We start from the raw sequence: 22,390 nt of genomic DNA, 5'->3' as shown, positions 1-22,390 counted from the left end.
GAGACCACCTACCCGGGTGCATTATTATTTGCAAATAAAGCAATCTGCGCATAACTTGCTAATGGATTTGGAAGCTGCTAATCTCTGGACCCATGTGCTAGGAGGAGAAAGGCACCAGAAAATGAGCCCCCAGAATGGATCGTCTTATTATCTTAGAGCGGATTAGCACCTCTTTCTCTGCCAGCTGCCTAGCGTCTTGTTGCCCGTGTGCCTGTTGCAGATGCAATGGAGGGCCCGTCCCCACTTGGACTTCTTGCCCCTGGGCAAATTCAGGTGCAAGCAGCTCTGGAGCCAGAAGTCCAGTCTATCATAAGCAAGAGAAGTCCAGTTACCCTTGCCTCTAGCCCCATCCTGCCAGTATCCCCCAGCCCTGATCCCAAGCGGGCAGGACAACCATCGTTCGTCTTCTGCTCAAGGCATTATAGCACATACACCCCAGAAGCATGAACCTACAAGACGAAGCCAGGGGGAGTTGGGAGCACTCTGTACCCCACAGGATCGTGTCTTTTGAGAGGAGATTCCTCACTACAGGAAATGAGGCTGATGACTGACTGGTATAGGTAAAGCCAGAAGGGCCAATTAAGCTCCGCTCCAAAGTACCTTTCATACAAGCCCAAAGAGCTGTTTGCAGTGCCCACTGCTTTGCCAAATCTGAGCAGCCAAAAGCACTACCCGTGCCGAGGAGCGATGAAGGTCATTAAGACTGAAGTGCTTGCATTATAACTGTCCTGTAGCATTAGACAAATACAAAGCACTTCACAGCTCTTCCCCTTTACCCCTGCTTTTAAACCACCTCCTTTCTTCAAAGGCTGTGAGGAGGAGGAAGATGCTCTTACGGGGTAACAGCGTACAGGGAACATCCCAGCAGGCACCACCTGGCCAAGGTGGAGATCACCTGGATTCTTGTATCTACCAGTGATAAGGTTTCGATTTGGCAGGCAGGAGCAAGAGGGGCTGTATGGGGTAAACTTCAGGATGTCCCGCAGAAAGGATGCAGGTTAAGCCTGCTGTTGATATGCACATACAGTCCTTAGCTTCTGCTCTTGGCTGTTGTCAATGATTGCATGTCAGTCGGACCAGACTGATGGTTTGGCCAGGATTGCACATCAGTCGGACCAGACTGATGGCTTGGTCACGACTGCACGTCAGTCGGACCAGACTGATGGTTTGGCCAGGGCTGCACATCAGTCGGACCAGACCGATGGCTTGGTCACGATTGCACATCAGTCGGACCAGACTGATGGTTTGGCCAGGGCTGCACATCAGTCAGACCAGACAAGAAGCCACTACCAGTGGTACCCCAGGGAAAGACCCCCCCCAGCATCACCTGAATGGATCCCTGGATCAAGGCTGCTTCTTCCCGGAGGGGAGGGGAGAGCAGTGTTGTGTTCAACATATGCACTATCCTTGCAATATCCCTTCTCCTTTGGGATGTATCGCTGCTGACAGTGAGCACGTCTGGCTTTGCTCTCATAGGGAGAGGCAAGGCAGGGCACCGAAGCCACGTAGCTGCATTCTCAGGCCAACGAACGAGAGGTACGGTACGCGGTGGTGGTGGGTGTAGGTCTGGTCAAACGCTCTGTCCAAACCATTTGGCAACAGAAAACTGGGCTCTCCAGGACATGGCCATTTGTTTTCTTTTGCCAAAAGCCTCCACATTTCCCTCGAAACAGCTTAAATTTCCCAACAAATCCCCCCAAAGCCACAAGCTCTGCTTTGGACATGAGGTGCCGCAGGGAAGCTGTAGTGTGTGAGCATTGTGCCTGCATTCTCCTTCCTGGGCCGGGTTCTCCAGCTGGACTACACTTCCCATGATACACTGGGGCTGCCCCTCTTGCTGAGTCCTGGGGACCGCATCCCGGGATGTGCTGTCTGGGTACGAAGCCCAGGCACAGAGTAGGATAGGGTCCCAGGAAACCACGGGCACTGCTGGCAGCATTTCCAAGTTGAAACGCTGGGTTTCCAGGCAAGAGAGACATATCCAGAGAGCAGCGGCTTTCCACAATGACACAGCATCCCCACTATTTCATGCTCGGAGAGATAGAGAAAGCAGATGTTCCCGTTGCCACTTCAAAGACATGCCTCCGCTGTTCTCTCACAATCTGTCTGCGTCGAAATAAAACCCATCTCGACTCAAAGCGGCAACTTTTCCGAGGCATAAAGCAGGGGTTTTCAGAGGAACTGAAAAGACGGTGGAACTGCAGTCGGTTCTGCACTCCCAAGTTTGCTGCAGAGCTGTAAAAAGCCAAGCTGCCCAGAGCTGCGTTGGCAATGGCACCGCTCCGCTTTGGCATCAGAGGCCTGGGAGAGATGAAATGGGGTGGGAAATGCAGACAGCGGGCCAGCTGCTGATCTCACTTGCGCTGGTTTTACCCCAGTCGAGCTCCAGCTCTCTGCTGCTCTGCACCTGGAAAGCTAATCTCTGCAAAACGGGCTCGAAGTTCACCGGTTCCCCGCGCTGGAGAGATGACAGCAGAAGCCGCAGGGCGTTCACAGAGGCAAGTCCCAAGGCTACACAGGAGCCTCTCATTGCAGAAGTGTCTGCAAAATGAGAGCCAGGGCTTTGCTCTTGCCCACGCAGCTACCTAAGCGGTCTCTCTCGTCTCTCACTTTGGACTGGGTCTCTCTGGCAGCTAAGCAGAGAAAGCTTATCCCTGGGAAAAGTTTAGCCCTGACTCCAGTCTCCTGCTCCAGCAGCAGGCTCAAAGCAGGAGGGAAGCCAAGGTGTGCAGGGTGCCCTTCTGCACGTCATGCCCGCGTGGGCAGTCAGAGGTCACAGGCACGTTGCTGTAGGCTGACGAGAACAACAGAGGGATTTAGAGACATGTGCCGCTTGGCAAACAATCCTAAGTTGCCAAAACCTCATTCCCATTCCAGTGCAGATCTTTATTTACCTCTGTTTAAAACCACCGGCTTAATTTTAATCCTACATCCATTGCAGGAAGCTTTTCCCCCCTCCTTCTTTTTGGCTGCTTTTCCTGGAACTAAAAAAAGGCACGATGGAGGGCCAGACTCGTGAGATTCGGATGCAGAAGGACAGCAGCAACGCTGGAATAGGTGCAACTATCCAGCCAACGGGCTATATTGTGCTCGGGGATCCATCACCTGAGTGCAACTGTTGCTTTAAAGACCTTCCCTTCGTTGCAAGCCACCGCATTTGTTTCCGCTCCTTTTTGCCCATGGCGCTGCATGCCCTGGTTATGCCAATGACTGCGGCAGATGCCAAGGCAGTGCTGAAGTCATTAGGCAGTGATAAAATCAGTAGGGTTGCCTGGGTAAAACTGACAGCAGAATTTAGCTCTTCAAGAGCTGTGAAGGTGCCAGAGAGAACCATTATCCTTATCTGCTAATGGCACAATGAAGTCTCCGCCGGGGATTCCTCGGTGAGGCAGGAAAGGGCGAGCCTCAAAAGGCTGCTGGGCTCATTTAGATAAGAGTTCAGAAGTTTGACAGCTGATGCAGTTGTCTCGGGTGCCCTGGAAAAAAACCACGCATGCTGCTGGGGAAGTTAGGGGGAGCAGGAGTAGGCCCCATGGGTCTGGAAAGCAGCCCTGGACTGGGAAGAAGGAGCTTTCTTTTGAGGGCTGGTCTGTAGGGAGGTTGTGAATCCCCAGGGCACTCGCTTTCCAGGGGAATGCTCTGCCTTACTCCCTCTCCCTAAAATGCATGCTCTGTACCAAGAACCGGGGTCCAGATGGGGCAGCATCTGGGCTCCCGGGGAAGACTATAGGGGCAGAACAGATAGGAGCAAGTCCCGTCCCTTTTTCCAGGACTTCAGAGACCTCAGATGAAGTGAAGCAATGGCGATTTGGGAGTTGGTGAGCCCGTGCATCACCATCTCCACTTTGCTTGCTGGCGTAACTCTGTTCGCACCCACGTCAAGAAGCGGAGCAGCAGATCTCGGGCGCTCCCAACCAGCGCTCCACCCTGGACCCCAGCGGTGTGGGAGAGCCTGTTGCATCCTGGCACGATGGGGACCGGGTAGCAGGCAAGGAATAATTCACCCACGAGAGGACGACGTGTGCGGAAGCAGCGGAAAGTCCCGATGCCATCGCAGACCTGCTGTGCTCCCCAGAGGCAGAATACTTCCTTCCCTACCCAGGCTGCAGAGGAGTCTCGCTGCACCATATCCAACTACTCAGGCTTAATACAGGGGACCTGACTTAGTGCTTAATGACTAGGACAGAGGTCTTGATAAGAAAACCTGCGGTGCCTTTGAAGCTGCTAATGGACATTACATAACAGCCTGTGCCTCTGCGCTGGTTAATTTTTGTATTTAGCAAGTGATCCCCATGTGGTTAATTTTTAAAGGGCCCATTTTGCAGAAAATCACATATAATTTTGGCTACAGGGGGATGCAAACTCGTCAGAGAGATTAGAGGGACCCGTCTAAGTTAATTATGGCTCCGTGCTCCAGGCACCCAAAACACTGCGCTCACGCTGTGCTTGCTCACTATAAAATGGTAATGCAACCGCTCGGAGTGCAGCGTTAACACAGCTTCGTGGGCTTTTAAATGACAACTGTGTGATTATCCTATGACTGATGGAAGGTCCCAGCGAGCAGCGAACTGTCTTTGATTGGCATCGGATAGAGAACGCGAGGTCGCCCGTATCCGAACGCTGAGATGTGGGTGGGGGAAGCACTCTGACAGCCAGAGACAGAGCTGAACAAGCATTACCGCTTTCTAGTGAGGGCTGGATAAAAGACACCATAGCTTTCAGTATCCTTGCCCGGATGAATAAATAAGGAAAGGCCCATCGTACGTAAGAAATCAAAGCTCTGGGGTGTCAAGAGTCTTGCCCAAGGCCATACGACAAGTCAGTGGCAGAATCGGGAACAAGAGGCAGATGGATAGGGTTCAGCCCTGGGGGTGGGTGGATGCCCCCGCAGCCTTTGCCAGTCTGGCTGTCTTTGGGCACTCTCCCCTTCTCCTCGCCTCCCATGTTTTGATGAAGGGATACTCTCAGCAAAGGGAGGCTACTCCAGGGCTTCCCAAGTCAGATCTCGTAGGCACCGGTGCTGCTGCTCATCACTTTAAGGGCTAATGACGTGGGCTCCATCCTCCCCAATACCCATGCCCGTGCCTTGCAGATGTTATCCATCACTCGATACCTCGAGCCTGCCCTCTCTGCCCCCTCCTGGGTACAGGCCCCATCTCTGTCCACCGACACCCGGGCGTTTTGCTATTCCTGGGTGCAGCTCTGGGTCCCGGACCTTATTTCCACCTCTCGCAGTCGCTGGGTTCCTGGCCCCGGCTCTGCCCTTCGCTGGGCTGCAGGTCCCTGACCCTGTTGGTCTCCAGCTTTTGCCCTCCTGGCTTTTCCTTCGACCCTGGCCCTGCTCTCAGGCCAGTTGGCTCCGCAGCCCCACCAGCTGTGGACCTCTCCTGGTCTTTGGCCCTGCTTGATCCCTGGCCCTACCCCAGGGCCAGTGAGACTGATGGGCACCCTGGCCCTCCGGCCATGTGCTCTTCTCTTCCCAGGTCCTCTAGCCCTGCTCTCTCTTAGCCCTTTATTCTCTCTTTGCTCTCTAAACCCTCTGGCCCCTCTCTCTTGGGGCCGGCTGGGACCTCCTTACCTCCCCTTAGTCCCATCCACAAACCGCCAGACCTTCACGCTGCATTTCTCTTTTCCGCCATCCCCAAGGCCGAGCTCTGAACACCTCCAAGGTCCCAGCTGACAGGATTTTCCAACGCTCCCTCTGCGACGGCTGACGATCCCCCCGTTCACTTATCGGGAATGCACATTTTTGTTCTGCTGACTTTTGACTTTTCCCCCAAATGTGTTTTCTCAGTGACCCCAGGACCAGACTCTTCTTTTCTTCTTTTTTTTGGCTTTCACAGTTTCTCCCTCTTTGCTTTTCTGTTTGGAGCAGGAGCCAGCCTTTTACACTGAAACACCAGCTATTCCACATCTTGGAGCGCACATTACAGATCCCAGCTGCAGTTCGGCTCTTGTTTTATCGCCCGACGTGTGTTGTTGCACAGAAAGCGGGAAAAGCCTTAGATCCAGGTTACATCCCTTGCACGGGGAGAGATTTGAATTCCACTGGGAAGCGCTGATCCTCCCGCATCCATTTGGTTTGAGCATCCAGCTCTCGTCCCTTTGGTAAATAATGTTAGGTTGGCGAATGCGTTTCACTCCATTTCCCTTTCACAAATGATCCACGAGGCAGAGGAGTTGCTTCCACCCTGTTGGGGCCCCAAATTTGCAACCACGTCTTAACCACAAATGATGCCCGATGCAGGCAAAAGGGATCAAGCGAGCCAGACAGCTATTATGAGATGCCCAGACGTGACACCTTCAAATGCAGCTCGTATATTATTGTGTGCCTTTTATCTTTAATAAATACGAGTGTGAAAAGCCCTGTTCATACGAGTCCCAGGGATTTCTATGCTCCCTTCTAAAGTGACGTATTAGCGCTCCCAGCACTGCACGGTCATTAATTACCCCTTGCGAAACAACTCTGTTCCTTCTGCAGGCAGGTAAACCCAGGTGATTTGCCCAGCTGCAGAGCCAGTGGAAGAGCTGAGATTAATGCTCGCGTGCTCCTAATGTCCAACCCTACGTGCCTTCTGCTGGACTGCAAAGCTTCGATTTTAACCAGCCCCCAAAAATGTGTATTTTTAAATGTACAGTGGAATAGAGCAGAAAATCCCTGACAGCATTTGCACTCGGTACCTCAACACGCAGGGTTTGATCATGGTCTATTCGTTGGGGCACTTTGCAACACTGCACATAGCAAGAAGGGACACCGGAGCGAACGGGCATCATGACTTCGCTTGCAGACTTAGTACATCTGTGCCCATTAGTAAAATATAGTGATAACTTAAACTAGGATTATAGACCAGTTGGAAACATGGCTGATTTTAATTCTGGGGCAACACAGAGAGGTGTTTTGAGAGGAGGTCCTACCACGTCCTTTCAATCCAGGCCATCACTCTTTCCCCACCATGCAGCACAAGGCGTTACTCACGGCGGAGTAGGAACGTCAGGGTGACTAAGGATTGATAAAAGGCTGCACTTATGGAGCAAAGGCACTTATCTGAAGAATGAATATATCCGAAGACATGGGTCAAAAGCAAGACCTTAATGAATTTGTACAGCACGCAGACCTTCCACTCCGTATGGGCATAGCTTGGACAATACACTATAGTATTCCTTCCATAATACACTATATTATTCCTTCCACAAAGGACTACATAGATCGACAGTGCCACATCGTCACCTGGTAGCAATCAGCAGAGCCCTGCTGCTTTCAGTGGCACAACAAATGCCACTTCAGAGCAGCTGAAAATCTGATGCGAAGTACTAGGAGGGCAACAAATGAACAAACCTATCTAGTAGCTCAGTCTGGCTTGGAGGACTTATGCGCCGAATACCCCACCTTCTTTTTATTGCATGAGCTGGGGAGGAGGAAAAAGTGGTATGAGACTCGCGGTCTATTAGAACAACACCCAGGTCTGCTTCTCCTTCAGCTGGAGAGAGGGAAAGGGCAAGATGGGGACTGTTTGGCTGTACTTACATTGCAAAATTGCTGTCGAGGAAACACCTGTTTCTCAGCAGCCCTGCCCAGAGCTGCACGCCGACGATCCCAAAGATGAAGAAGACAAAGAAGCACAAGAGAAGGACGTTGCCTAACATAGGCAGAGTATCTAACAGCAGGGTGACGAGTATTCGCATACCTGTGGGGAGAAGGAGAGAGCAGGTTACAGGGGTCCCAAGCAAGCCCTTGGATGAGACATAGGATCTGGTGCCCTCATCAGAGTTCAGAGCCCCTCCGAGGCCTGCGAGGTCCAGATCTGGCCAATTCTGGCTCATCTCTTGCTTTTCACTTAGAAAGGCCATATCCTAGATTACAACGTGCCTCAGAGATTATAGGTCAGATGCTACTGCACTTATTGGGCATCTAACGTGGGCTTAGGAACCCAAGTGTGAGTCTATTCCACCTTATTCAAGGCCTTGAAAATACACACATGTGCCAACTTTTGCACCGCACCATTATCTTACTCTGCAGACAGTCATAGAAAGGCAGTGAGGAAGAGGGGGACCCACTCACCTTTTGTCTTAGCCATATTTCAGGGATTCAAGCAGGGTGGAATAGACTTGCATTTAAGTGCCTATGTCCGCGTATGCACCTCAGTGCCTACATCCACTTTTGCACTTCATCGGTGGAAGAGACTTTCGCCCCAGGGGTCTCTCATAAGCAGCAGGCACTGTACAGGCACCTAGTGGGACACAGGCCCTGTGCCAAAATACTTGCAAGCTAAACCACAAAGACAAAGCATGTAAAGGGAACCGGAGTAATGAAATGACCTGTTCAGGGGGTCAGGGACAGTGGCAGAAATAGCACCCTGGTCTCTGCCCCCCAGCCCAGTGCTCTGTCCACGAGACATACCAGTCTCTGCGGGTGGAGGGAAGAGGCAGAACGTTACTTGAGATCCTGCATGACCCTTGGCGGTCCCCATTATCTTTTTTTTTTCCCCAATCCCAAAGCTGCAAAGGAACATTTGATAACCAAAACCTCCGTGTGCATAACGCGCAAATGCTGGTGACGTTACAAGTCAGGATGCAACGCCGAGGCACGCTGCTCCCACGAGAGACCTCTGGAGCTGGATTTCACCTACTCATTTCTTTTTGGGGCAAGATGCACTCTACATGCTCCACACGAACCTAGGGTTTGTCTGTTTAGCATTCGGACGTAGCAGGCTTCTCTCCCCAACCAGCTACGAATGCCCTGCATAGTTGGCCAATATGTATTTTTAAAAATGCATGAAAGCATCTCAAACAAATGCCACCAACTCTGGCCTCCAGAGCTTGGCGCTGGGACCTCAGCGGGCTTCACACCTCTTCCGAGGATGCTTTGTCCACAAAATGAACACAAGGGAGATGGCGCTCTCCTTTGCTATGCTCTGCTAATATGCTTCAACCATTAATTCGAGGCACCATCTCTAATCCACGTGCAGGTCTGTATGTGAGATTGTCAGCAAGGCAGAGATTTGTGGTGGCAGGGCATCTTTTGGCGTGGAGCGGTCTCTCGCACTAGGAATGAGTCCAAGGTCAATTCAAGGCTATGTACCACCAACAAGAAACTTTCCTGGTCACTGCTGGCCTGGCCTGGGTTCAAACCCATGACCTGGGTGTGCAAGGCTGCAAAGAAAGGACAGGAGACCCTCCTAGAGTATCTTTACCTCCAGTCACTTGAATACTTTATCTCTCTGCTTTTTGCTTTGGTCTTTGCTGGCTTCCTAAATGCAAGCTGCTTGTCTTTCTTCAAGTCTCCCTGCATCAGGCCTCATCTCAAACGTGCTTTTCCAGGGGGTTTCATGCCATTCAATGCTCATCGCCAGGCCCGAGGCTATGGGGACTGACAAGCTTACAAGGACCCAGAGACGGGGCAAGCTCTTTAACGGGTGCTAGTTTATCTTTGTCTCTCAGCTAACGAACCCTCCTTTGCTCATTGGGAGTGGTGGTGAGCTGGGGATGCAACAGGATGCCGGGCACAGAGATGGTCCCTGACCCTTTAACTCTGTGCCCATTCTCCCCTCTTGCAGATCCTGGTTTCCGGTCGCTTCTGTTTGTGCAGTCCACATCCGCGGGTCTGTCTGAGAAACACACATCACCGAAACAGGGTGGGGGTCTACGAGCCAGCCCACGCTTAGAGGTCTTGCAGCTCTGGCTGCCTGCACACGACTTCCACTCAAACCCTTCCCTCCTCGGCGTCGGTGGTGGGATAGGTCAGGGTAGCTAAGAGGCATAGCTGGGCAGTTTTGCACCCTGTGCAGTGGCGCTGCGTAGGGCAGCGGCAATTTTTGCACCTGCCTCAAATCAGCGCTCAGGCTGGTGCCCCGCTTAGCCCCTCTTAGTTACCCTACTAGTGTAGCCCCACGAGTGCCTCTCTCAATGGTTGGAAAGACGGCATAACTTTCTTGGAGAAGCTTCACTTGTCCGCCCAGCCCCCCCCAACCTCAAAAATGGCAAAAACACAGAATAGAAGAAAAAGCAGAACAGAAGACAAAGGGTCCCTTCTCCCCAAGGGACCCTTTCCTCCCCGGAGTGCATTTGTGCAACAGGACTTGAATATCACCCACTACCTGCTGCTGCTTCCACTGCAGTGCAATGCATCCTTGTGCTGCACACAGCAGTCGCACTCAGATTGGGGTAGTGGGGCTAATTGCTTTAAGCTTTTGCCCCCCAAAACCCACAGATACTGAAGCTAAAGAGGAGCTTCTCTACTTGGCAGCAGCAGTAGGTCTTTTATCCCCTCCCTGGGCCTGCCACTAGAAGGCAACGCCACTCCGTGATGCATGCGGGACGTCCATCCCTTCCAGGGAGACTGCAATCACCAGTGCCGACGGAGGTGTCAAAACCCGCGTGCCAGAGCCGGGCAGAACTGTGCAATATTCTGTGCAATATTCTTGCACAATAACTGTGCAAGAACTGGAGAGAAAGCAGCACGGTTGGACCACAAAGACCACGGAGGGGGCACACGGGGAACACGGCTGAACGTCGCCCGGGATGTACGGGAGCGTGGCCGATCACATGGTAAGCCTGTCAAACCTGCTGCGTTCTCGCAGAGGGCTCCCCGGTTTCATCAAACCATGTGGCTGTCAAGCCTTTCGTCCTTTTACCATTACTGACTGATTGCTCGGGCTGTCTCGGGAGCCCGGGCGGCGGTCCCTTTGGCAGATGAGTTTCGAACGCTATGGGGTGGGAGGTGTGGCGGCCCGGATGCCTTGATGGAGCATTTGAAGAAGACGTAATTGTTCCATAAGGACAAGAGCAAGTCGGCAGAGCTCCCCGGGGGGCGAAACCAGGGTGTTAGCACAGTTTACAAGGAAAGGGACTGGAAGTATGGTGCTGAATACCAAGGAGAAGGCGATGCTACTGATGCTAAATGTCTGCTTGTATACCAGAGAGGTAGAAGGGATTACCTACCCAGGCCTGTTTCTATCTCTCCTATACTCTGCAGTTCCTAGTGCTGTGGAGCTGGTATATTAGTCGAATTCATGGAAAAGACCTTGCGAGAAATAGCTGAAGAAAACACTGAAGGAGAGTCGGGTGCTGGTGAGGGCTGGGATACAGGTCCTGGCTCTACCGCGGTCTTGCTGCAAGCTGCAAGACAGAAGGAGCAATGGTTTCAAGTTGCAGCAAGGGACGTTTAGGTTGGATATTAGGAAGAATTTTCTCACTGGGACGGTAGTACAGCACTTGAACAGGTTACGTAGAGAGGATGCGGAGTCTCCATCCTTGGAGGTTTTTAAGACCCGGCTAGACAAAGCCTTGTGTGGGATGAGGTGCTTGGGGCCAGCCCTGCTTTGACCAAGGGGTTGGACCTCCTTCCAACCCTCCTCGTCTACGGTTCTGTGTTATCTTTACAAATGGAGCACCTGCTCTCTCTGCACCTGGATGGAGATGCGAGCTCTACCCTGATTTGCAGGAGTGTTGTGGGGATGCAACTCAAGGAAGACGGCAATACGGACATATCACGGTCGCAAGCGCCAAGTCTGTTCTGCAAATAGACACGCGTGCTGGGGTCTTCCAGCGTTCCCAAAGCACAGGCCAACCGCTGCTTTGCCTCTCCTTGCTCAGAAGCAAGAGGTCAGGGTGACTTCAAAGTCTTAAGTGAAAACTAGAACAAAAAAACAAAACAAAAAAATCCATCCTGGGGGATAATGCGATGCAAATTAGTAGTTCAATAAAGGTTAAATGAGTCTTTGCAAGCCCAACGAACCGTGATGTGAACAGCTGATAATTGCAGCTTTTAAGGGGAAAGAAAGGAAGGACTAAAAAAACCTTGACAATGAAGTTTGGAAAACAAAGAAAGGCAGAGAGTCGCAGGGACTGAACTTTCCAGAAGAAAGCCCCATGCGGGTTTACAGCGTGGCGCGAATCAACGCACCTGCCCACACCCCGCTGGCGACAGCGCTGTCTTCAGGGGCATTTTGTCCCATTAAGATGCTGCTCCCTGCCTGCATAGAGCTGCTTCTCCCATCATTTCCCTCTGTAGGCTGCTGCCCTGGTTCATGATGTGTCCCAGGTGGATGGAGAGCGGCGTTTGGAAGCCGATCTACATTTTCTCTTACTCATTTTCAGGTTGATCCGCCTTCCAGCTAACCCCATGCCATGTCTGACGCATCTCCCAGTAGAGCTTAACGACCCATGGCAGCATCGCGGGGTCCTCTGACAACCAGTGGGAGCTTTGCCTGCATCGGGGTTAGTGCGAATCATCAGGATCTGGTCTCCTGGCCCAGGCTGTCCTGTATTTTTCAGCATAAAAGCACCAGATCCTCAGCTACCGTTGACAGCCGCTGCACGGACGTCAAGGGGTACATGCGGCCAGTGGGCAGACAAGTTTTTTGGGGGTAAATGCGATCTTTTATTCGACCAGCGAAATAGTTGGAAAAATGGTTCTTCCTCGACTCCCAGCCCCACGCGCTAACCAACGGCACCTTATCGCCTTCGTACGCTCAGTCAACCGCGCAAACTCGAGGGGGCGAAGTCATGACAAATATCTACCGTTCAAATACAGGAGGTGGCGGAGGTGAATGGACAATGTGGGGATTTTTTTTTTTCTTCCTTTTTTGCATTTCATAGCTCTCATTCCCAGCACATGCAGTAATTTTAACCCCCCGGGGGCACAATGAATAGCGCTGCCCTTCATATTTCCGTTACAAATCTATCTTTGGAAAAGCGAAACGCCCACGTAATTCCCCGTGGTAAGAGGAAATTGGGCTCCTGTGTCCTTCCCCCACATCCACTGAAACCCTCACCCTCTAATTTTTTTTTTCTCCAAAAATAGTTAAAATGTCTCGTCTTATGCCAGACAACTTTTTTTTTTCCACTCGGTTACATCTGGTATTTAGGGTTGTTTAGTGGCACTGCATTGGAGATTGAACCCATCTGTTAGCTATCTACTAAAGGCGCTTTGGACACTCTTAGTAAAATGTCAAGTGTGCCATGGGAAAAGATTATTAGCATCAGTTAGGCTGAAAACAAGGAGCGTAATTTCTTTTCGTTCTCATTGCACGCGGTGCCCATTTTAAACCGCATATTATAAATAAGAAAAAGCAATGAGATGGGCTTGAAAAAAAACAGTTACCGCTCCTAAACTACCTACAGCTCTTGCCAGGAGCTTAAATTGCAAGAATTATATTTTTCCAGTCATTTCCGAGGAATAATTTCTAATATAGATGATGTTTTTATTGGCTGGGTTTCCTCTTTCTTTTCTTGCCTTGAAAAGAAAAATGTCTTGCGGGGGAATTTATTACATCTGAAAATGAAGTGCTCATTGCACTGGATGGGCCCCAGCAAAGCGCAGGGGAGTTGGATGGGTAATAGCAGACAGTCCTCTCTCCTGTGCAGCCACTATCGTTATAACCCGCTTGGATGAACTGGTCACGAGTTGGGTGCGTCATCAAATGTACCAGTTCAGCGTCCCTCGGTCCATTCACAAAGGCAGCTGCCAAGAGCATCTTCCTTCCCCTTGCACTCACTCTCTCGTCTCTCTCCACGTTGGTTTGTCCACTGCCTTCCTCTTGGTCAGCACATTCAAGCCTTTTGCCCTCATGATCCAGGCTCTTCCACATTTCTACCCCGCCACACTCATCCAGTTTCTCCTTGTCCCAACCTCTTCCCTCCCAGTATCCATCCTCTTTGCAAACATTCAATCCATGCACAGCAACCACCCACCGCAAACTGTCCCGTAACGACCCTTCGTTGTTCTCTCTATTGTTTAAAACTGGAACCAAAGGCTGTTGCAATGCATAGCAAGGTTCCCGGTTGAGTTCAGGGGGCCGAGTTCTTGTTGGCCAAGTGGCATGTGCAATGCTAACCAGAAAGGCTCTCACCATAAACACTGGGCCTTGTACTACTTATTGGGCGCGTCTACACATTCATTAATGCGCCATAGTTACGGCACATTCAGTTTAGTACTTGGATAACCAAGCGCTACATCAATGTGCAATCATTTGTTCTAGTAGTGCCAACGCACGATTTTTTAGTGACGCTAACTGCACAGTAGCCTAGTACTACTGCGCAGTAGCGTGTTAGCAGGGTTTTTGCCTGGCACGCTACTGCACAGGGTTATTAGGCTATGATGCAGTTAGTGTCTCATGTAGGCATGCCCATTAAAACCATACCTAAACCTGAAGAGACTGGTGGGCACTTGGGCTGCGCCAGGGACTTAGACTGAATAAACTGAGGGGCAGCTGGGTATGTATTTATTAGATTTGACCAAGGGATTTACAGATTCTACTTATAAATGCCCTGAATCTTTTCATTTACATGTAAAAGATGTACTCCTGTCTCCGCAGTTGGCAGAATTAGGATGGCGGCCAGCTTTTCCAATACGTTGGGCACTGTACAAACACGGTGTTGCCACGTTTCCATTGTCGCTAAATGGAAACAGCTCTACAGATACCTTTTTCTTCCTTCCAGAAGGACCGGAAGGACTGTCCTGGCTTGAGAAGACCTCTTCTGGCTGCTGTGTGATTTTACTCTGAGAGGTAAATCCAACGAGGTGAAACGGACCTCGCGACCCAACACGACTAGCCTAGCATTGCCCATGAGTTTACCTGCACTGCAATAGGAAATATAATCATCCTGCCCTCTGCCTTGCCCACGCTGACCAAGAAGAGAGGGATTATCCTATGGAAAAGGTCTCCTGAGGTCTGCCTTCAGCTCTGTTTTTACATCGTTCTGTTCATTTTTTTTGGATGAGGTGCCTGGTTCTGCATTTGGGTGGTGGGTGAATTTTCTTCCATGCTAAGCCCTGAAATCTCCCTGGATCAGAGGCTCTCGGTTGGACAAACATATATCTTCATTACTGCCACTGACTTCTGCTGCCCCGAAAAAATCAAGTCAAATAGGGAGTTATCACCATCCCTTTGCTGTTGACCCTGGCAAGAGGCTGAAAGACTAAAAGGGCCGAAGTCGAAAGTGGATGGAATTAATGGTCTCATAAACAAGCAGAGCCTGTGCTTATCTGCCCTGCAGAAATCGAGATACTACTAAGACTACTAATCCTACTTTGGCACTTCTTCAAGATGCTATTAACATTATAAGACCATCCTCAATGTTCATTTGGCCAAGCAACGCAACACGCAACATGGATTTTTTTAATTGCACTCGCCATTACCAAAAAAAACTGAGCGACTATCTATTCCCCACAACCATGGCATAGGACACCTTAAAAATCCCACCCCAAAGCCTCAGTATCAAACTCTTAAAATAGCGCCAGGTGGCACAGAAATGGGCCGCACGCACAACGTCCAGACCTGGATCAGAGCTTCCTCAAAGTGTGGAAGAACCTGGATACGAAGGTCTGAATTTAAGCAAACGCTTATCTCCATGCTTAAACTCCAATGACTTCAAGTTAAAGTTAAGCACGTAGCTCGTTGCTCTGTTGAATCAACATCTATAGCAGGGGTTAGCAATGTTTTTGGGCAGAGTCCCAAAAACACCCACAACTTCAACTTGTAAGATGCTGGCGTGCCGGGGTGGATGGCGGGAGAGCCACGAAGGGCCTGATCCTTGTTGTGGCCATGTAGCCCTGGCCCCTTCCCTGCCATCTGCCCAGAGGCACGTGTGTCAAGCAAAAGTCTTTGAGTGCCACGCTCTGGCACCCATGCCGAGGGGTGCCTACCCCTGATCTATAGCGTAACCTAATATGAAAAGCGGGTAGGAATTGGTTCATGAGTTCAGGAAAAAATAAGAAACAACTCGATCCTTTTACCCTACATCCAGACATGTCTTGAGGTTCAAATAAGTTCGGAGAGTTTTGTTATCATCCACTTATGGTTTCAGGCCACTCTGCATTTCCCACTCCCGGTTCAAACTAGAAACAACAGTACTGAGCACCCATAAGACCTTATAACCCCTGTACTGTTTATGGTCCGATCAAACAGCGGTGGAAAAAAAAAAGTTAGGAATCCAAACCTTCGATGTTCCTTCAGTCCCGGTGCACGGTTGACTCTTTTTTTTTTTAAATAAAAAAATAAATCCAAGAAAACATAAAATCGTCAGAGCTGAATTGGTTGTTGTTGTTTTAAGAAAGTCCAAAAAATGCAAGATCAGAGACAAACTTCAAAGCTTCCTGAGAGCACACATCCATCTGCTCACTTGCACGTTCAACCCGGGTTTTGGAAGCAGAACAATTCAGTGGGAGTTTGTTTTGCTATCTGTCGATGTGCTGACATTATGGGCAATTCATCGAAGCAACGTGTTCAATGAGAATCCATGGCACCATATATTCAGAAAGGCTTTCAGGCAGAGGGGGGAAAAAAATAAAAGCACTTTTTGAAGGGAACCTGAGGATTTTCTTACAAATCACACGGCTTCACAAAACAAGGGGACTGCACATCAGAAACGGATGAAAGGCTTATAAAATTCGCATACCCGGGAAGGAACATTTGGTGGAGGGTTGGTCCCAACAGGTAATGATCTGGACTCGTTGGGTGATCCTTCAAGATTGGATTTAGAAGACAAGCAGCTGAATCTACTTGATAACGGGCGTAGGGACCACTTGAACGTCCTCTGCTGGGTGAAGCCCCGTTTTGTTCTGCACGCCAATGAACACTCGTCAAGATTTCGCCCGCGATATAGCCTGCTGTGTCACTCATCCCAAAACGCAGCGCCGTTATATACATGGGAGAAGAAAAATAAAAAAGAGCCTATCCAGAAAAAAACAGGATCTTCCCTGGCCTTAACTGTTCCCCTTCTCCCTCTAAAAGCCAAAAGGAACGCTTTCATTTGCATTGTGCTAACAGCGTCTTGGGACTGTTATAGATAGGATGTTTTTATAGCCTGGGAAGAGAGCCATGAAACTTTATCGGCCCAAATACAACATTTACTCACCTGACCTTTACCAGGAGTGATGAGAAGGATGAATGACATTTACCTGATGAGTAAAAAATATTGCTTGCCCTATACAAGCAGGAAGGGGTGGTGGGGGTGCAAGCCTAACAACCCTTGTACTCTGTGCTGGGTGATTTTAGAGCTCGGATTTCCCTTGCACTAGGAATACGGGTTCTCCGAGTCCTAAACCTAGAGGTATGTCTGCACAGCCAAACGGAGGTGCGACCTACTGTGTCCGCTTTCCTTCAGTCTAGCTCGGCTGGAAGGTGCAGCAGCGTGGATGTTAACACGCGCTAGCAAACACAGTATGCCCGGAGCGAACCTGGAGAGTTTCTGCTCGGGTTGCTAGCACATGCCATAAAGCTCATGCCACCACATCTTAACAAGCGTTATCTGGGCTGACAGCCGGCACGGGTCTGCAGTGCATCTACACCTTGATTTTGCTGCGCAGGTCTGGTTTAGTGGTGTCAATCACACAAGGACTAAGACATCTGCTAGCCTTATTAAAACCTTGGAGGACCCATGGAGTGGATTTGGCATGTCCCTCCAGCATGGCTTTTTAGTGCCAACTGCCTCCAAAAAGAAACGGGGTGGGTGGAGCTATGGTCTCCAACTCAAAGAAGAAGGTGATGGGCACGGAGTAGAAAACTGCGGTCTTAGAGTGACTTGCATCACTAGAACAGGAGGGATGAGGTTTCACAACCCAGTAGTTTCAGTGCTAACTGCGTTCGCCAACACGTGTAGAAAGGGCAAAAATTTGGGGCCTACGTAGATTAAAGTAAACCCTCCAGAGCAGGGGATTTCTGTGCTCACCAGCTACCGATTGATACTCCAACTCTGAAAGGGGTCTCAGCATGCCAGCCAGAATACACTGAGTTATTAGAGCAATGCTGGTCAGAAGTACAACATTGGTCTCGAGACAACGGGACTGGGGTCCAGCGTGCTGCTTGACAGCTTTTCTTGCACGGATACGGCCACCCTATGGGATCAGAGTCAATGCAGCACATGTCTTCTTGCAAAAGCCAGTTTCTTTTGCCTTTAACAAAAGTCATGCCCAAGCTCTTTGAGATCAGCCTCCTAGATACCACCTAGAGGTACCACCTAGATCTAGCCTCTTAGATACCACCTAGAGGTATTGGCAATGCCAGCTGTATCCTCAATAACATTGCACTCTCGCCCCAAGACTCATCCGCAAGATACCAACCATGCAAATGCCTTTAAGAACGAGACATTCCTGGGTCATCCTTGATAAAGCATCAGCCACTTTACACACTCGTGCTAGAGAGTCAATGGGAGTTATAGCTGATTGTGTTCTCAAAGGTGCATGATCTAAACCACAAATGCAGTTGTGCCCACCCTACGGGGAAAAGAAGGGTTTTTACTTACTTGGGACCCTGTTAATGGCTCGTAAAGGCCTGAGTACCCGGACGGTTCGGATGGCGGATAAGCTTACATTGTGTCCATCCAGCGAATATTCCAACATGCTGAGGGAGAAAGAGAAAAGAAATCAGGATGGGGAGGGTCATTCTCTACACCTTAAAATGTTTTGGGAAGCCTGAGAGTAGATGCGCTCAGTAAGTGGCTATTACAGTGCTTCATCTAGTGCGGGAGAGGATAATGGACTTTGGGCCAAAGGCTGTACTAGGACAAGCAGCAGACAGATGACACTTGACGCTGGCAGAGGTTTACTCCCGATTCATTTGGTGTCGTTCTACACTGGATTACATTACTGTACATCCGCTCTTTTTGTGTTCGTGTATTTTTAAGCAGCCGTAGATGGCTGTTGCAAATCTGCCTTCCTGCAGCGCGGGAGGAAGATACCTGGCTGATGCTGTGATTTAAGTGTTGGATGTATCACCCTCTAATAGTGGCAGGTTTATGGCTGAAACACCAACTTATTACTTTCTGGTGGCTGTGGGTGAGCCCACAGCACAGTCCAGGGATGCGACTGACCCACACTAGGTTAATCTAGTGGGTGTGGGTACCAGGCGCTGTATAGATGAGGTGACATGGGGTTGAGCTGTTGAGCATCCCAAATGGGTGGTACTGATGCCCAGGGTGCAGCACTTACAGCTAGCAATGCTAGGCCAACACAGCTGCATTGCACACTGCAGCATCCGGCATACCTCACAGCACTGATGGAAACCATTGGAGGAGGAGAAGTTACAGAAGGAGGGGAAGGGGATTTAGCTCATCTCCTGGCGAGTGCAAAACTCTTCACTATATTTTCTAGTACTTGGCCATGTTCCAAGCAATGGAAACGTCCACCATTTCCCTTGGGAGATGATCCCACAACTCTACCCAGGTCACAGTCGATAAGATGTTTTCTGATGGGTGCTTCCTGGTATCGCACATGGGCATTTTCATGCCAGGCTGACTTTTGGTCCATGACAAAAATGCAAACAGCAGATCTGACGAATGACAGTAAGGTGGTTGGAACTGCATTTTACTATCAAACAGAGGGAACATTTTCTTTTTTCATGCTTTGCCGCCATTTCCCATAAACAGTTCACTCCTGGACCGAGAAAGACGTTAAAGTTTAGTCAGTTTGCTTGGTCTTTTATAGCAACGAGTGGTAAATGTGTGTACTGTTGCTTTTTTAATGGGGTTATGGCTAGTTAGCTTGGTTGTAATTACAGTTTATAGAGTTTGACTGCAGGGAAGTGCTTGTAAATGTGTCACAAATCTTTCACCACTCATGTCCCCATAACGTAACAACATCGGCAGCACCGTTGGAACCTGGGTTTTGGTCCCCGCGTCGAATCTTTTTTTTTTTTGTAATAAATACGTACATACATACATAAAAAAACCAGGAGTGGGAAGGAAGACAGTTTGACAAAAGCAAGCATCAATAGGCATGTTCTCATCCGAAATTTTAAAGTCCCAAATTCCATTTTTCACTTTAAACTGTTAAGGACTTAAACCCCAAGACAGCACCTAACAACCAGGTAGGAAAAGTCCAAACAGTGGCTAAACTCAAGAGCCCAGACCTGACCCCTGGAAACGGTTTCTCCTCATTCAATGGGTCTCACCAACTACCAGGTCTTTACGTACCGTATACGGACCTATTTTCCATTGCATTCTGATTTCAAGAGAATAAAATGCTACAAGGGCAAATCCGTGGCTAGAGCGTATCAACGCAGTGCCACTGACTCCCATGGAGACATACTGATTTATACTAACTGAGGATAAAGTGTTAAAAGATTGGACTTTCTGTAGTCTCGAGGTACAGTGTATGAACAGAGGCAATTTCTATTTTGAAAGCATCACATTTTCCAACAATACCGTCTCTGTACACAAATGAACCCAAAGCTTCTAATTGGTGTCTTTATGTTAACACGAATGTAGGGAGGCCTAGGTCATATTTTGCAACAAGGATAGCCTGATAAGCTAAAATACACTGGGAACCTCTCTACTGGAGCATCCAGATGGGAAGAAAAGTGTGCCAAGATCGGAGTCACGAGAATACGCTGCACAGGGGATTCAAGTGAAATTGTGATTACGATCTCACAGGAGCATGGGATAACCTATTTTTTTGAGAGTACCTGCCCACATTTAAAAATACCTTCATTTTTCTCGGCGCCCCTGGAGCATTGATTTTGCATGATTGCAATAAGCTGAGTTTTACCCCAACGAGTATTCTGGTGAAAACACAGAACATTTATGCAGGGAAGATGCACTCTCAAACTTTTGGGTAGGTGAGACCTGGCTAGACAAAGTTGGGGATGGTCGTGCTTTGAGTAAGGGTGGGTCTAGATCAGCGGTTCTCAACCTTTGGCTTGACGTCCCACCAACCCTTTTGTCAAAAACCCTTGGTCCCACCATGATAAAAACAAACCCCCACTTTTGCCAAGAAGCATACATGTACACGCATTTTAGTATTATATTAATCATTAATGGACATTTTCAAATGAGTTGAAGTCCCACCTACAAGACCTTCGTGTCCCACCAGTGGGACGCGTCCCACTGGTTGAGAGACACTGGTCTAGATGACCTGTTGAGGTCCCTTTTCCAACCCAATTTTTGCTATGACTCTATGAAGGCTGAAAATGTTGCACACCGGGCAGTCTCCATGCATACTGCCAGCTTGAAGTCCATCTGAGAAGTTGCAATACATCTGGGATTCCTCTCCTACTTTCTCCATCCTGACCAAGGTCCAGGGGAGGTATTACGTCCGTCTCTCAGAGGACTGCAGCAAGAGGCCGCATGAAGTTGCCTCTTTTGCAGCCTCCCCCATTTCAAACAGTTGGTTTTCCATTACCTCTGTGTGAAGCCATTGCTGGGATAACTCTATTGCACCCAAGATGAATATGTCCCTTTAGCTTTAATTGAGCAATTCGGGGCTTTTAAGCGTTTCTTGTTATTTTTAATAACAACCAACTTCTACAAATATTTTTTTTTTGCCCAAGTAGTTAATATTATAAGTCTTTATAACCTTAACTCTACCTAAAAACTATGCAGCTAGGAGCTGAATTTAGTTTGATGGATAGCTTTGAAACTCAGCACGGGGTGAACGCAGTTTCTGAAACTAACTGGGATTCATTAAGCGGCTGTAACACAGACTGTAAGGAAAGCAGTCTTGAGCCCAACCAAGGACCACACAGTGGGAAATTTATAGCAAATACCAGCTCACACCTGCTCGTCACACTGAGTAGGCCTGTAGCCAGCACCAGGTGCCTGCTTTTAAACACGCCGAACAGGAATAGACGAACCATTGTTTAAAAGTCACTGAAATTAATAGCACTGCATCCCGAATCTGTTCCCTGGCTTTGTCCCAAGGAGGCACGCTTGCAATTTATCACGTGGCTGACTCAGTAGATTCTCCTGTAACTGGATACAGGTTTTTAAACTACTAATAGGACATAAAAGCAGTCAGGAAATGTTGCGTTGAGACCTGGCGGTGCATGCCAGGAAGATGCATGCACGTATTTGGGTCTTAAATGGGCCGAGTCTTAGCATTCGTACAGAGCTGTTATTCAGCAGCTTGCCTTGGATTTCAACAGGCCCCCAGTGAAGAACTAATAAGGATCTCTGAGTCTGCTCTCATAAAAAGCATTAATGAATATTATACTTTGCATTTCTTCAGGACTGTTATTTTAGGGTCTTTTTAGGGGTGGAGCCAAAGCCCGGTGAAGTCAAGGGGAACAATCTGTGCAACTACACCAGGCGTTGGATCAGTTCTTCTATATACCGTGAAGCCATCCCCAATCCGCACCGAAACATCTGATCCAGAGGTGTCTTTGAGGATGAACACCTTTGGGCTTCCCTTAATCCTCATTTTCACACATGTCTGAAGTGTCCATCTTTAAAAAGCCCAAACATTTTCACTCCAGTTTGCAGGTTGTGGAGGATGGGATACACGTGGCTTTCAGCAATTCTTCTACACTCATCCTTCGGACCAGCTGGGGTGATCTGACCCTGCCCCCTTGGGCAGGGGGCTGGACCCGATGATCTTGCGACATCCCTTCCAGCCCTAATCTATTAAATCTGCATATAAAACGTGAGTATTGGACGGTCAGGTGTATTCAGACGC

The 22,390-nt window shown here is 49.3% G+C and overlaps 1 protein-coding gene across 1 annotated transcript in view; it reads right to left on the bottom strand.

The window, feature by feature from the left end:
- Positions 1-22,390, bottom strand: part of CACNA1H (calcium voltage-gated channel subunit alpha1 H) — a 400,429-nt gene that overhangs the window by 155,893 nt on the left and 222,146 nt on the right. The window contains exons 5-6 of the mRNA XM_025204646.1: positions 18,244-18,341; positions 7,526-7,685 (exon numbers count right to left, since the gene is read on the bottom strand). Coding sequence (XP_025060431.1) covers positions 7,526-7,685; positions 18,244-18,341 — 258 coding nt within the window. The remainder of the gene's footprint in view (positions 1-7,525; positions 7,686-18,243; positions 18,342-22,390) is intronic.

The sequence above is a fragment of the Alligator sinensis genome, unplaced genomic scaffold, assembly GCF_000455745.1.
Source record: "Alligator sinensis unplaced genomic scaffold, ASM45574v1 scaffold1283_1, whole genome shotgun sequence".
NCBI lineage: Eukaryota > Metazoa > Chordata > Crocodylia > Alligatoridae > Alligator > Alligator sinensis.
This window is presented reverse-complemented; position numbering and strand designations above follow the sequence as displayed.